At 39.5% G+C, this 13110-nt stretch overlaps 1 protein-coding gene across 4 annotated transcripts in view; it reads right to left on the bottom strand.

The window, feature by feature from the left end:
• ADK (adenosine kinase) overlaps window positions 1-13110 on the bottom strand; it is a 536060-nt gene that overhangs the window by 504401 nt on the left and 18549 nt on the right. The window contains exon 1 of one of the 4 annotated variants that reach the window (XM_065922662.1): window positions 3417-3574. The exons of the other annotated variants lie outside the window; for them this stretch is intronic. Coding sequence (XP_065778734.1) covers window positions 3417-3430 — 14 coding nt within the window. The 5' untranslated portion in view covers window positions 3431-3574. Of the gene's footprint in view, window positions 1-3416; window positions 3575-13110 lie in introns of those variants that run through there. 4 annotated transcript variants of the gene reach the window in all.

Here is a 13110-nt window from a genome sequence, read left to right as displayed (position 1 = left end):
GTGGAATCAGAGATCTGTTTGAGGGCTTCCCCAATGACTCAGCTAAAGAATTCGCCTGCAGTGCAGGAGATGTCAAGATGTGGGTTCAATCCCTGGGTGGGGAAGATCCCCTAGAGGCGGAAATGGCAACCCACTCCAGTATTCTTGCCCAGAAAATCTCATGGACAGAGGAGCCCGGTGAGCTCAAAGAATCACAAAAGGTCACAAAAAGTTGGACACGTCTGAGTGACTGAGCATGAGCACACATTACCATCACTGAGCATTTCATAAAACAAATGTTCAGAGAAAAAAAGAAAAAGATCACTAAATCAGAAAAATACTGTCAATCAGAACCCAGGTATATTGCCCTCACTGGTTTCCATTTCTATATTCTGTCATAGTCACTGTGAAGAGTCACATATTACTATATTTACCAGCAATTATTTTAAGTGTGATGTAAAAAACAGCATTAGACATGATGTCAGCTTGGTGACCTTGATCATTCTCCTCGTCAGTAAAAGCAAGTCAGCAGTACCCATCCTGTGGGCTACTATCAAACTGAGTACAAAATGGGAACGCGTGTAACATCATAAATGTGAAAATTAATAAACATGAATGTGAAAATATAAAAGTGAAAGGTATCATAAAATTGCATTAAATGTTGTCTTCCTTGGGAACCAGCTGGTATCTGTAGGATTACCAACCCATTTAAAACTGTCACCACATATACAAAGTTCCTTCAACTTAAGCAGTTCCCATGCCTACTCTTAAACCTATGTTATTAAGTTCTTTGGAGGACTATGGGAAAGCAAGAAAGTTACTATAGTTGTCCGTCACAATACTTAACAATTTTTGTTCCCAGAAGCAGTTTTTTTCTTTATTTTATATATGTAATTTTGTAGTTTTTTAGGCTGTGCCATGTGGATGCAGTACCTTAGTTCCTCAGTTCAAATCCATGCCCCCAGTATTGGGAACACAGAATCTTAACCAATGAACTGCCAGAAAGTTCTAGAAACAGTCTTTTCAGGAAATTTAAGTAGTATGTTGTTTTTATAAAGGTATCTTGCAGAGCACTAGATTATGGATATCTGGATTCAGTTCCTAACTCTGCCACTAACTGATTTTACTCAAGGCACTCAACTTTTCTTAGCCTCAGGTATAAATGTGGCAACCGAGTTTAGGTAACATCTAAAAATCCTTGAGTAATGTCACTGTAGCTGAAGACTATACAAAATGTAGACTAATATCTGAAGATACAAGCATAAATGTAACTATTAGTAGTTATCTACCCTTCCAGGAGTCAAATAAGACTAGCATTAACCTTTAAATCAATCTTTCTGGGACTTGCCTGGTGGTCCAGTGGTTAAGAATCTGCCTTCCAATGCAAAGGACATGGGTTTGATCCCTGGTTGGGGAACTAAGATCCCACATGACTCAGGGCAACTAAGCCTGCAACTACTAAGCCTATGCTCTCTGGAGCCTGAGCACCATCACTAGAGAAGAGACCATACACCCTCAATTAAGACCAGAGGCAGCCAAAAATACATGTTTTTTAAAAAAAATCAAGTCTTTTTAATACAACCACCATTCAACCTCTACATTAAAAAACACATCCTATTGTCACTAGCCAAGCAGCAGAAGTTTTAGATTTGGGTGTTTCTCCACCAAAGAGTAGCCAGGATTATGATGATGGATTAAAATGAAGTCCACACAAGAAGAGACCCTTAACAGAGAAAGTATTTGCCTCACACTCCTAACTAGCAGCAGACTGAAATGATGGGATTTGAAAGTGCAAATGGGGAGAGGGAGCATTGACTAGGTTTAACAGCATAATCCTAATTCACCCTAAAATACTGTTAGCGTTAAAAGCCAAATTTATACATCCCAACATACTGTGAGATCTTTCCATGTGGATCTCCACATTTCAGTGTATGTGTGCTCGGTTGTGTCAGACTCTCTGCAACCCCATGGACTGTAGCCCACCAGGCTCCTCTGTCCTTGCAATCTTCCAGGAAGGAATACTGGAGTGGCTTGCCGTTTCCTCCTCCAGGAGATGTTCCCGACCCAAGGATCAAACTGGCATCTCCTGAGTCTCCTGCATTAAGAGGCAGATTCTTTACACTGAGCCACCTGGGAAGCTGCCGCGTTTCAGTACTGTATCCCCATCCTCCTTCTGCATAATGAGGTAAGTACTCTGAGTTCACACAGAATTATGCAATTTAAGAGAAACTGCATCCAAGTTCAACAGTTACATCCTAAATTACCTGAGGGTTAGGTTCTAAAGTAATTTCTTAAATACTGTGTAGTCAAAATCACCAGTGAGAAACCACTTAGTCACCAGGACCTAGGCTGCTGGAAGCTTGCAGAGCAAAATTTAATTTCATTTATTCTCTTCACATTTGTGTTGGGGCCTCCCTTTCTCTGGGACAATGAAGGTCAAAAAGTGAAAGTCGCTTAGTCCTGTGGGACTCTTTGCGACCCCATGGACTGTACAGTTCATGGAATTCTCCAGACCAGAACACTGGAGTGGGTAGCCATTCCCTTCTCCAGGGGATCTTCCCAACCCAGGGGGAGAACCCAAGTCTCCCGCATTACAGGCGGATTCTTTACCAGCTGAGCCACCAGGGAAGGCCAAGAAGGCCAAGGTCTACTTTAAAAGAGGCTGTTCAGAACACTGGGTAAATAAGGCAATTTATCTCTCTTTTTTTATTTAGATTTATCTTTTTATAAATAGTTGCAATAGTATGAGGTAACCATTGTCAATGCTACCCACAGACACTGGACCGGGCCATTAACAATAAAGAACCTTTCAAACTCTGAAGAGCAATTGAGGTGAAGCTTTTCCGTTTATTGCTCTCACTGTATACTGTGAAACTCATTCTTTGGGGACTCTCAAATAAAAGTAGGTAAACAGATGGTACCTTGGGAACCAGAGTACTAATTCCAGTCATAAGCAAACACTGTGAGGACACACAATTTCAAAACTTCGGGGCAATCTATCTGCATCAAAGGGCCAACACTGCAGGTCTGCACTGGGCCACCAACGAAGTTGTCAGAAGGCAAGACACGCGGGCATGGACACGCCCGGTGCACGTCACACTTCCCCAGGCCTCAGGCCATCCGGGGGGTGTGGGGAAGACGGCTACATTTTTCATGAGAAATCCACTAGACTCACCAGCAAGCTTCAAACCCGGAATCTGGGCGAGGGTTACCTCAGCTATGCGGCTGCTCAAAGGTCTCCGCCATGTGCCTCAGCCCCCAAAACTTCTGAGGAAGGCATAAAAGATCAAATGAAAAGTGCAGAGACCTTCCACATGAGGGGGACCGGTGGCACCGGGAGGCTCCAGAACACCCAAGAGAAGGGGCGACAGTTCTCAGCAGCCGAGAGGCTAATGCCTACCCAGCGCGCAGTTCAGGCTGCCGCCCAGACTCATTACCTGATGGCCGTCATAGCTTCACCTTCCAGACCCACGCGACAGCGCTCGCGTCCGATGCTCTGCGTCCGCACGGGTGGCAGCAGCAGGTACCACAGCCACCGCTTCTGGGCTCAGGCACTCAGCGACCCGGGAGCGCGTCCTCACACACCCCGCGCGCGGGCGGCCCCAGCCGAGCCGGTCGCTCACGCTGATTGGCCGCGCCCGGAAGGGGCGGGCGCTCCGCCCCGGGCCGGCGGCCCGAGGACCTGCCCAGGGCGCCGCCGGCCACGGCAAGCCGCCCGCGCGTCTCGTGCCGGCACGCGGGCTAGCGGGCTGGCTAGCGGGCTCGGTGGCCATCTTGGGTTCTGGTAACTGCCTACCTCCCGCTCCCGGCTTACGGTGCACGAGGTTGGGTGCCCGCCTCAAAAATGGCCGCCCCGAAAGGCAACCGGTTTATCAGTCACATGGCGCGGTCTACCTCGGCCAGCCCAGGTCGCTCTAACAGGGCTTGGGACGGGGGCGATGTCAGGGCAGTCTTCGGAGAGGGGAGTTAACAGCCTGAAAACCCATCTGCAGAAAAACAGCAACAGCCTGGCAACCTCAGTCCGGGCAGAATCGATCGCGTGGCAACAGCAGCACGACGTGTTAAATTAGAACTCGCAGCCTTTGAAGAGTCAAATGCTGAGTATGGTGGTCCCCAAACGTTTTGGACTTTAAAAACACTTAGGACAGCTTATAAGGAAGTGTCCAGGGTCTAAGTATAAACTTGCGAATCAGAAGCTAGAAAGGTGAGGCCCGTACAATAGTATTTTTAGCAAGTTCCCGGGTTATCCAGGTACACGTTTAACTTTTAAAACCTCCAGGCCAAACTAGCCCAGACTATCCAGCTCTACACACTCTCATACGTCCTCGCTTTCCTGAAAAGGATGCAGCTCTCTGAGCAAGCATCTAGTCACAGGGAGAAACTAGAAGAACCTTAACTCTGGGCGCTAACCTTGCAATTTGGCGGGGGTAAAAGGACTTAAGAAACTGATTCTGAACCACTAATAAAAGACAGGTAAATCAATTCCAACTGCGGGAAGGACTGACATGGGGGCGTTAGGAAATAAACGTTTTATGATCTAAATAGCTTTTGTTTATTCCCTCTTTATTCTGTGTACAAATAATTATGTAAACAGACCATAACCTCCAGTGGCATTCATTTCCTAAGCATTTTGGATGGGGATCAATTCCATAATCTGAAATCAGTTACATTAGAAACACACCCCAACAAAATGGGCATTCTGTGACTGAAGGAACTAAATATTTATTTCCTTTTAATTAGTTTAAATTTTAAAACCAAAAGCAAAGTAAAACATTATTCCATTAAACACAGTATTTTTCACTGCATACATTTCACTGTGGAAAATTTAGCATCCAAACTGAGACACCGCACAGATAAATATGTACTTTTTCAAGACAGTACAAAAAATACAGAATATCTCAGAAATAGTTTTTATATTTATGTTGACTACATGTTAAAATAGTACTTTGCTACACTGGGTTAAATAAAACCTATTAAGGTTAAACTGTTTAGTTTTTAATGTGGCTACTAGAAATTTAATTTTGTCTTATATTACATGTCTTCCTGACAGTGCTATTCTCTAAGCCAGCCTTGCTTTTCTTACCTATCATTGCCCCTGTGACAGAATAATTATGTTCACAAAATGAAATTAGTAGATCAATTTACACAAATCTATGGTTTCTTACAATCTAAAATGTAAGTATTCCAAAAGATTTCAAGTTTTCTTCAAAAAAATTTTTTTAACATTATTTTCTTTAATTTGGAAAATGCCTATCGAGAAGGAAGCCCTGCACTATAAATCTGATGTGTTTAGTCCACAAGTAAAGGCTATTAAAAACAGAGTCTTGGCTGATTGAGACTTTGACCAAATTTCCACAAGCAGAACTAGTCAGTTGTTCCTCAGGATATGAATCAAAGCAGCAGCAGGATAGCAATTTGAAGCAGTGGAGACATTGACTAATTCAACAGTTTGCCTTCTCCTCTAAGGGAAAATGTTAATAGATAACCCGAATAAGTCGGACACAAGTTAGTGACTGAACAACAGCTACAACCCGGATGAACTAAAGTAAAACCAGGAATAATTCTCAGAACAAACTTCAAAATCTCCATGCAACTTTTAATATGGGATGTACTATGGTGCTTTTCAGACTTTAATACACATCACTTGAGAGATCTTATTAATAGGGATTCAGCAAGCTCTGTGGTCAAGATTTTGCATTTCCTTAGTTCCCAGATGTTGCCAGTTGCTTCTCCTCTGTGGGCCATGCTAAGTAGCAAGGCTGTAAAGGAAAGTAGCAAGATTATAAAGGTAGCAAGACAGAAGTGACTTGGAACCCTTACATGACTTCCTGCATGAGTTTACACATTACATGCTTTTCATGGCATTGAGATTAAAACTTAATTCATTCTAGTAAAGTGTCTAATAGAGTCCTTAGCACAAGACATGATTATTACTTTGTTATTACCACACTTGTTAAAATTATCTCTCTGAGAAGCATGATATGAAACCTAACATGAACTTGGCCCTGTGAAAAATAAATGAACTTTTTACTCATGCTTTTGTTGACACTTACTTTTGATTTTTAATAATAAAGGTAAAGAAAAAAAGATACACAAAAAAGCTAGATTTGAAACCCTGCTTTTAAACAAATATAGTATATTTTATGTTATTAAGGGATGATAAAAGTCTGCAATGTTCAAATATTCAATAAAATTAAAGTCATATCACATTCAAAGTTTTTTTTTAAAAAACAACTAACTTTTGAGAAGTGACACTTTGCATCTAACAATCAATACTTTGTTTTGTTTTTTTGTACTCATAACCAGTCAACACAACTTTTAAAAAGTGTATTATTTAAAATGTACTTAAGTAACAGTTCATTTCAGCAAGTATAGATATAAAAATGTTATTTCAGTAAACAGGGTACATGTGTGATCGTTCTTTTAGAAAGTCAATCAGGTAGAGATAAAAGACATGTTTTTCCAGATAAAGGCAGCAGCTTTTTTTATTCATAGCATGTTCCTTTCCTCAGCTTTTCATGCTCCTTTTCTAATCTTTCTCTACCCTCTCTTCCACCCAGTTTTTTTCAACCATACACAAACAAATGCACACACGGTTAGCTACTGAGTAATTACTAAAAAACTTTTGATCAATTTTCTAAGCAATCTATTTCAATCCTATTCATCACTCTAGGGAAAAGCAATCAATTGGAATTTTTAACTTCCACTAACCTTCTTTCAATTCAAATAGCTGAATCAAGATCAGTGGGTCAGAATAATTTACTCATGGAAAGATAGATAAGCAAATATTCTATTTATCTAATCATGTGGTTAGTTTGCCACTAAAGGCGCATAGATAGCTAATCCCCAAATAGTTAAATAAATACATTTATGGGTACCATAACAAATTTGTAGACTTACCTTTTCAACAAATGCTTCCAATCCCAAAACAATAGCAAAGTTCTCTTCAAATACAACCAGTTTGTTGTTAACAATTCAATAAAACAAGTATTTCCATACAATGGTACATTTCTAGAAAGCCCTGTGGCAATACGTGTCATCAATTCCATGTTTTAGGCAACTATCATAGATAAAATAGAGCAAATGTGAACAAAGATTTGTATACTATTCATTTCGCATTAACAGTACCAAAAATTTATTACATCCCTAACTAAGCAAAATTAGAATGCCTGTGTGCTAAGTTGCTTCAGTCCTGTCCAACTCTTTGTGACCCTATGGACTGACTATAGCCTGCCAGGCTCCTCTGTCTATGGGATTCTCCAGGCAAGAATACTGAAGTGGGCTGTCATGCCCTCCTCGAGGGGATCTTCCAGACCCAAGAATGGAACCTGTGTTTCTTACACCTCCTGCCTTGGCAGGCAGGTTCTTTACCACAGAACCTGGGAAGCACAGGAATAAGGAGGTGGGAATTCTAAGCCTAGGCCTACCAAAAAAAAAAAGTATTCCTTTTGACCATTAGTTTCCTTATCTGAAATGCAAGGTCGTTTGTTACAGTCAACATCTCAGGTCCCTTTCAGTTCTTACTGGACAGTGTGTGTGGGGGGGGGGGGGGGGCAGGGGACAAAACTGTCCACTTGTGACTCAATACAAATTAGGTAGATTTTTTTTTTAAGAGTTTCTCAGTTTTAATGAAAATAAAACGTGTACAATTTTACTTAGCTTTCATTATGGTCAAGGTTATTCAAAGAAACATTGCTAAACATATTACCTCAAAAGATATGAGGCTCACTATTTTTGTTTCCTTTAAATTATTGTCTGTAGATTCTTATGTCACATTTCACTTTAACATGACATATTCAAACAGAACCTAATCTTTAAACGGAAACTGACAATTTATTTCCCAGGAGAATTTGAAGAATATAATAACATTTGATGGACTGAACTTTATTTAGTAAGAATTCTTAGCAAAACTCCCTCCCAAGAACACCCACACAGTGCTTCTTTATTTTCAATGAACCACAAACCTCTAAAAGTCAAAGAAAACTTCCAACCTAAAAGTATAGGACAACACAGCTTCCCATTTATGCTGCCAAGAATATGTATTTAAACATATATTTAAACATACATAATTGAATACAGCACTATCACTTTATAAAAGGGCATTTTAACATAAAAATGTAAAAAGGACATCACAGAATAAATAGCGCTACTCAAAGTATTGCTGGTAATCTTATGAAGTATAATTTCTATGTAAAAGATGTTTTCTTATTTTTATTTTACCATAAATCTGGTACTTGACAAACAAGCTTTTAGGAATTAATCACTCAGGAATTTCCTAGTGGTCCAGAGGTTATGACTCCATGCTTTCACCACTGAGGTCAGGGGTTCAACGCCTAGTCAGAGAATTAAGATCCCACAATCCAAGGCATAGCCAAAAAAAAGGGGGGGGGGGAGCGCCAGTCACTCATTAGCTCAACAAATATTTACTGAGTTCTACTCTACTACTCAAAAACACTGGAGACTGAGCAACGACCAAGAATATGTACTGCCCTTAAGGAACTTACATTCTAGTGAGGGGATATGGATGAATAATCAAATAAATAAGATCATTAAATGCTCATAAGTGCTATGCAGAGAATTAAAACCAGATCAACACAGAGAAAGGCTCATTTAGAGTTGGTTGTCAGTGAAGGCCTCCAGGAGGAGGAAACCGAATCGCAAAGAAGAGCAAAGTGAGGAAGGGATTCCAGACAGATATTACTAAAATAACTGGAAGGCCAGTGTAAAAAAAGGCAAGGAAGAGATGAAAGGCTGTAGTCAGAGAAGAAGCAGAATATCTTAGCTTTGATGAGCCTAAGAAGTTTAGATTTTGTTATAAGCAAGACAGGAAGCCACTATAATTAAGTTTTAAACAGAGGAATGACATGATCTGATATTGTTTTAAAAGAGCAACTTGGTTATGGTGCAGAGAATGGGTCACAGGAGCATGAAGGCAGAAAGACTAAATTAAAAGCCTATGACAGGGATTTACTCATGTTTCAGTGGATAAGACTCTGTGTTCACAATGCAGGGGACTCAGGCTCAATCCCTGATGGGGAACTAGATCCCCCATGCCGCAACTAAGACCTGATGCAACCAAATAAATAACCTATTACAGTATTAAAGATGACAAATAATTATGATCTGAACCACAAAAATAGTAGTGGACATAGAAGAAAATGGACATTTTGGAGGCAGAATGGCAAGACTTGCAAAATACGGGGGAGTAAGGAAAATAAAAGGATTCAAGAGTAACTCCTAGATTTTAGACTAAATTGGGTAAATTTGGACTAAATTGAGTAAATGGTGCTGCTATTACCAAGATAAATGGAAAAGGCAAGAATCAAGTTCAAAGGACAGGTTCTAGGAGTGGTCAGGGACAGAAATAAAAACTTGGGAAACAGATTTTTCTTTCTAGTCTTTCTTACTCTGTAGTGCCTACTGTTTTCCATTAATAGACTAAATAGTTGTCCATAATTGTATATGCAGTTTCATTTGAACAACACCCTAAGAGGGGAACCATTCTACCTTAGCAGTCACCTGCTAGCAGTCACTCTCTAAGTTGCTAAGTCGTGTCCGACTCTTGCAACCCCACAGACTGTAGCCTGCCAGGCTCCTCTGTCCATGGGATTCTCCAGGCAAGAATACTGGAGTGGGTTGCCATTCCCTTCTCCAAGGGATTTTCCCAACCCAGGATCGAATCCAGGTCTCACGCATTGCAGGCAGATTCTTTAACCTCTGAGCTACCAGGGAAGCCAGCAGCCACTAAATACGTACATAAGAAAAACAACAGGTACAACTTGCACGCGTGTGTGCTCAGTCACATCCAACTCTTTGAGACCCTATGGACTGTAGCCCACCAAGCTTCTTTGTCCGTGGAATTCTCCAGGCAAGAATACTGGAGTGGGCTGCCATGCCCTTCTCCAAGGTACAACTTAATGTGTGGTTAGTATGTGCCAGGAACCACGCTGTATATATCTTTCAAGTACTATCTCATTTGAATTTATAACAACCGTAATAGAAGACATTTTATCATCACCATTTACACTTGAAGAAACTGAAACTCAAAAAGGTCAAATAATTTGCTGAAAGTCACACATTACAGAGCAGAAATCCAAACTCTGGTAGTATGACTCCAGAACTGGGACTAGTTGCCACTATACAGTATTTGATCAGAGAAAACCCAAGATAGACTGACGTTAAGTCTGAGACTTTTATAAACATCCAAGTTTCAGATCACTATACTGTGACTTCAACCCATATGATTTAATAGTCCAGTAACAGCTTTCTTATTAGCGGGAGCATCATAGGAAATACTTTCAGAGGTTGCTTCTTTTTTTCCCATGTGTACTTATTCATAGTTAAATCTAAGCAGACAATGAATCTGCCGTTTTTATCTTTAATTTGGCCAAGACTCCTAATGGTCACCAAGAATCATCTCTTAGACCTCTTCATTTTTAAAATTTCAACCACAATTTCATTTCTGTCAAAATCACAAGACTGATTTTTGACAAAGAAAAATATCTTTTTTACCACTCTGCAAGAATTCAGAGGCACACAATGAATACAAGGGTTCAATTTACTATAAAACTAAGAAAATATCCCATCTCAGCCATTCATCTTGTGCAAATCAAATTTAGGCTTTAGGAAAATTACAAATTATTTCTTAGCAAGATCTTTCAAGATTCAGAAATTGAAACCACAAATGTCCACAACAGGCTCCACTGTAAGAAAAAAAAATTTTTTATATATTCATGTTGTCCTTGGGTATATCCTCTAACTGGTGCCTATCAATTTCTAAATAAGAGTAAAAAATATGCAGCTTTATCCAAAGAGTTCTAAGGAATGATAGTTTCTACTGAGTTTTTTAGAAATGATGATGAAACTGGTCTCTTATCCAGTGTTTTTGGGGGCTTTTTTTTTTTCCTAAGAGGTTATTCTAACAACAGTAACCTGCAATTTCATAGTTTCCACTGATGAGGACTGACCTAGATCTGAAGGCCCTGTCTTCAACCCTACTACATGGGCAGAGGGCCATCTTCTCTCACAGTCTACAGGACAGGACAGACTGGCATTGGCTCTCATCAGCCTAAAGACTGATCTGAAATTGGATTTCAGGGTGCAGAGAGAAACAGTGCAAGCCCTCCTTGTGGAAACAGGGTAGACTGCTTTTCTGTAATAACTAAGTATTTAAAATTGAAACACTTGGAAGTTTTATATAGCAGTGATCGTGGTGGACATGGTAATGATAGTAGTCTCCTGGTTATTGGGAAACCTGGAAGGGAGAGATGTGCCCACCAAAACTGTTGTATTGGGGAAAATGTAATCTTTGAAGTGTCTTCTCTTAGTTGGCACAACAGACATTCTAACTCAAGTGTAATTAAAACTATATACATATAAATATAGCATACATACCATAGCACTCTTTGGAGTGCTTTCAGTGGAGATACTTCACCCATTGCTTACTTGATGTGATTACGTAGTCTCAAATGAAGTGAAATGGAAGGGAAGGATCATTAGCTTTTGCGGTGGGTGGCTGTATAGATTTTCTAATGCTTCACTGCATCTGAGAGAATCAGGCATAAGAAACCTTAAGAACAGATTATTTTATTGCCTCAATAGTTATAAAAGTTCATAGAGAACTACAATATGATAGGACTACTAATATCAGGGTTTGACATATGTTTACATACACAAAGTATGTACACAGGTATGTATGTATGTATATATAATATTATTTCAAAAGTTGTTATTTTGGTGTAACTAAGCATCTATAACATATTACTTTGCGAGAGGTTGAGATAAGACATTTACCTTCACAAGCCTATTTACAAACTTAAAATATTCCTAAGTATTCCCACTCCCATTTCATTTGAGGGTGGGTTTTAATCTTTATTTTTAAATACTGGCATTTAAACACACTGAATTTCATTCTAAACTCTTATCGTTTTCCACATTCTCCTCCTTTATTACTTTGAAGGAAATCTTGATTATCTTCATGTCTTTCTTGGTGGGAAAGAATAGCCTGGGGTGGAGGAACATTTAAAATGAATGTGGTTTACCTGAAAAACAAGACATTTGTCTGCAGACACAAGCAAAAAAACAATTACTCTCCAGTGTAACTAGTCAAATAACCGACCCAACCCATTCCCAAAAAGCCAGGGGTTAAACTCAAACACTGCTTCAAGATCTGGGATTCTAAATAGCCAAGGGTATGGTAAGATAAATCCCTTTTACTTACATCCTAAGAGACTGCTATTAATATTCCAAATATGGGCAATACTCTGACATCGACATTTCTTCAAATCACTACAGCTCTTGGGGTGAAGGATGGAGGGAAGTGATAGGGAGTTTGGGATGGACATGTACACACTGCTATATTTAAAACAGATAAACAACAATGATCTATGCATAGCATATGGAACTCTGCTTAGTGTTACCTGGCAGCCTAGATGGGAGGGGAGTTTAGAGGAGAATGGATACATGTGTATGTATGACTGAGTCCCTTTGCTGTTCATCTGAAACTAACACAACATTGTTAATTGGCTATACCCCAATACAGAATAAAAAGTATATATAAAAAAATCTATACAATTCTATCACAGGGAATAGTCCTATTCTAGAAAGTCTCTATCAGCTAAAAATACATCACAAAATCTACATTTTACAAAAATGAATACATTTTTTGCAGGTATAATTGACACCTAACATTGTATTAGCTTCAGATAATTCAGTATTTGTATATATTGCAAATAATCACCACAATGTCTAGTTAACATCCATAACCACACACAGTAACAAAGATTTTTTTTCTTGTGATAACAACCTTTAGATTTACAACAAAAACGTTTAATGGTTTTGTTTTCTTTACTGTGGGGTGGAATGAGGGTTGGTGGGAACAGATTTTGCACTTTTCCAGATTTTGACAAAAGCATAACAGCTCCAGACTGACTATATGTGAAGGAAAGAAGTTAATTAAATTCAAATGGAATCTCCAAACATTATAAGAAGGCAGCTCTTTTAGGCAGCATTAGGTAACAAACTTAAGACTCCACAGAAATGTGTAGACCTTAAATTATTTCTCCAAAGACCTAAAACTCACTATATACCATGGGAAAATAATATACATATTTAAACTCTGCACTTCGAGTC

The sequence above is a fragment of the Muntiacus reevesi genome, chromosome 2, assembly GCF_963930625.1.
Source record: "Muntiacus reevesi chromosome 2, mMunRee1.1, whole genome shotgun sequence".
In the NCBI taxonomy this organism is placed as follows: domain Eukaryota; kingdom Metazoa; phylum Chordata; class Mammalia; order Artiodactyla; family Cervidae; genus Muntiacus; species Muntiacus reevesi.
The sequence above is the reverse complement of the archived record's forward strand: the minus strand, read 5'-3'. Positions and strand labels throughout refer to the sequence as shown.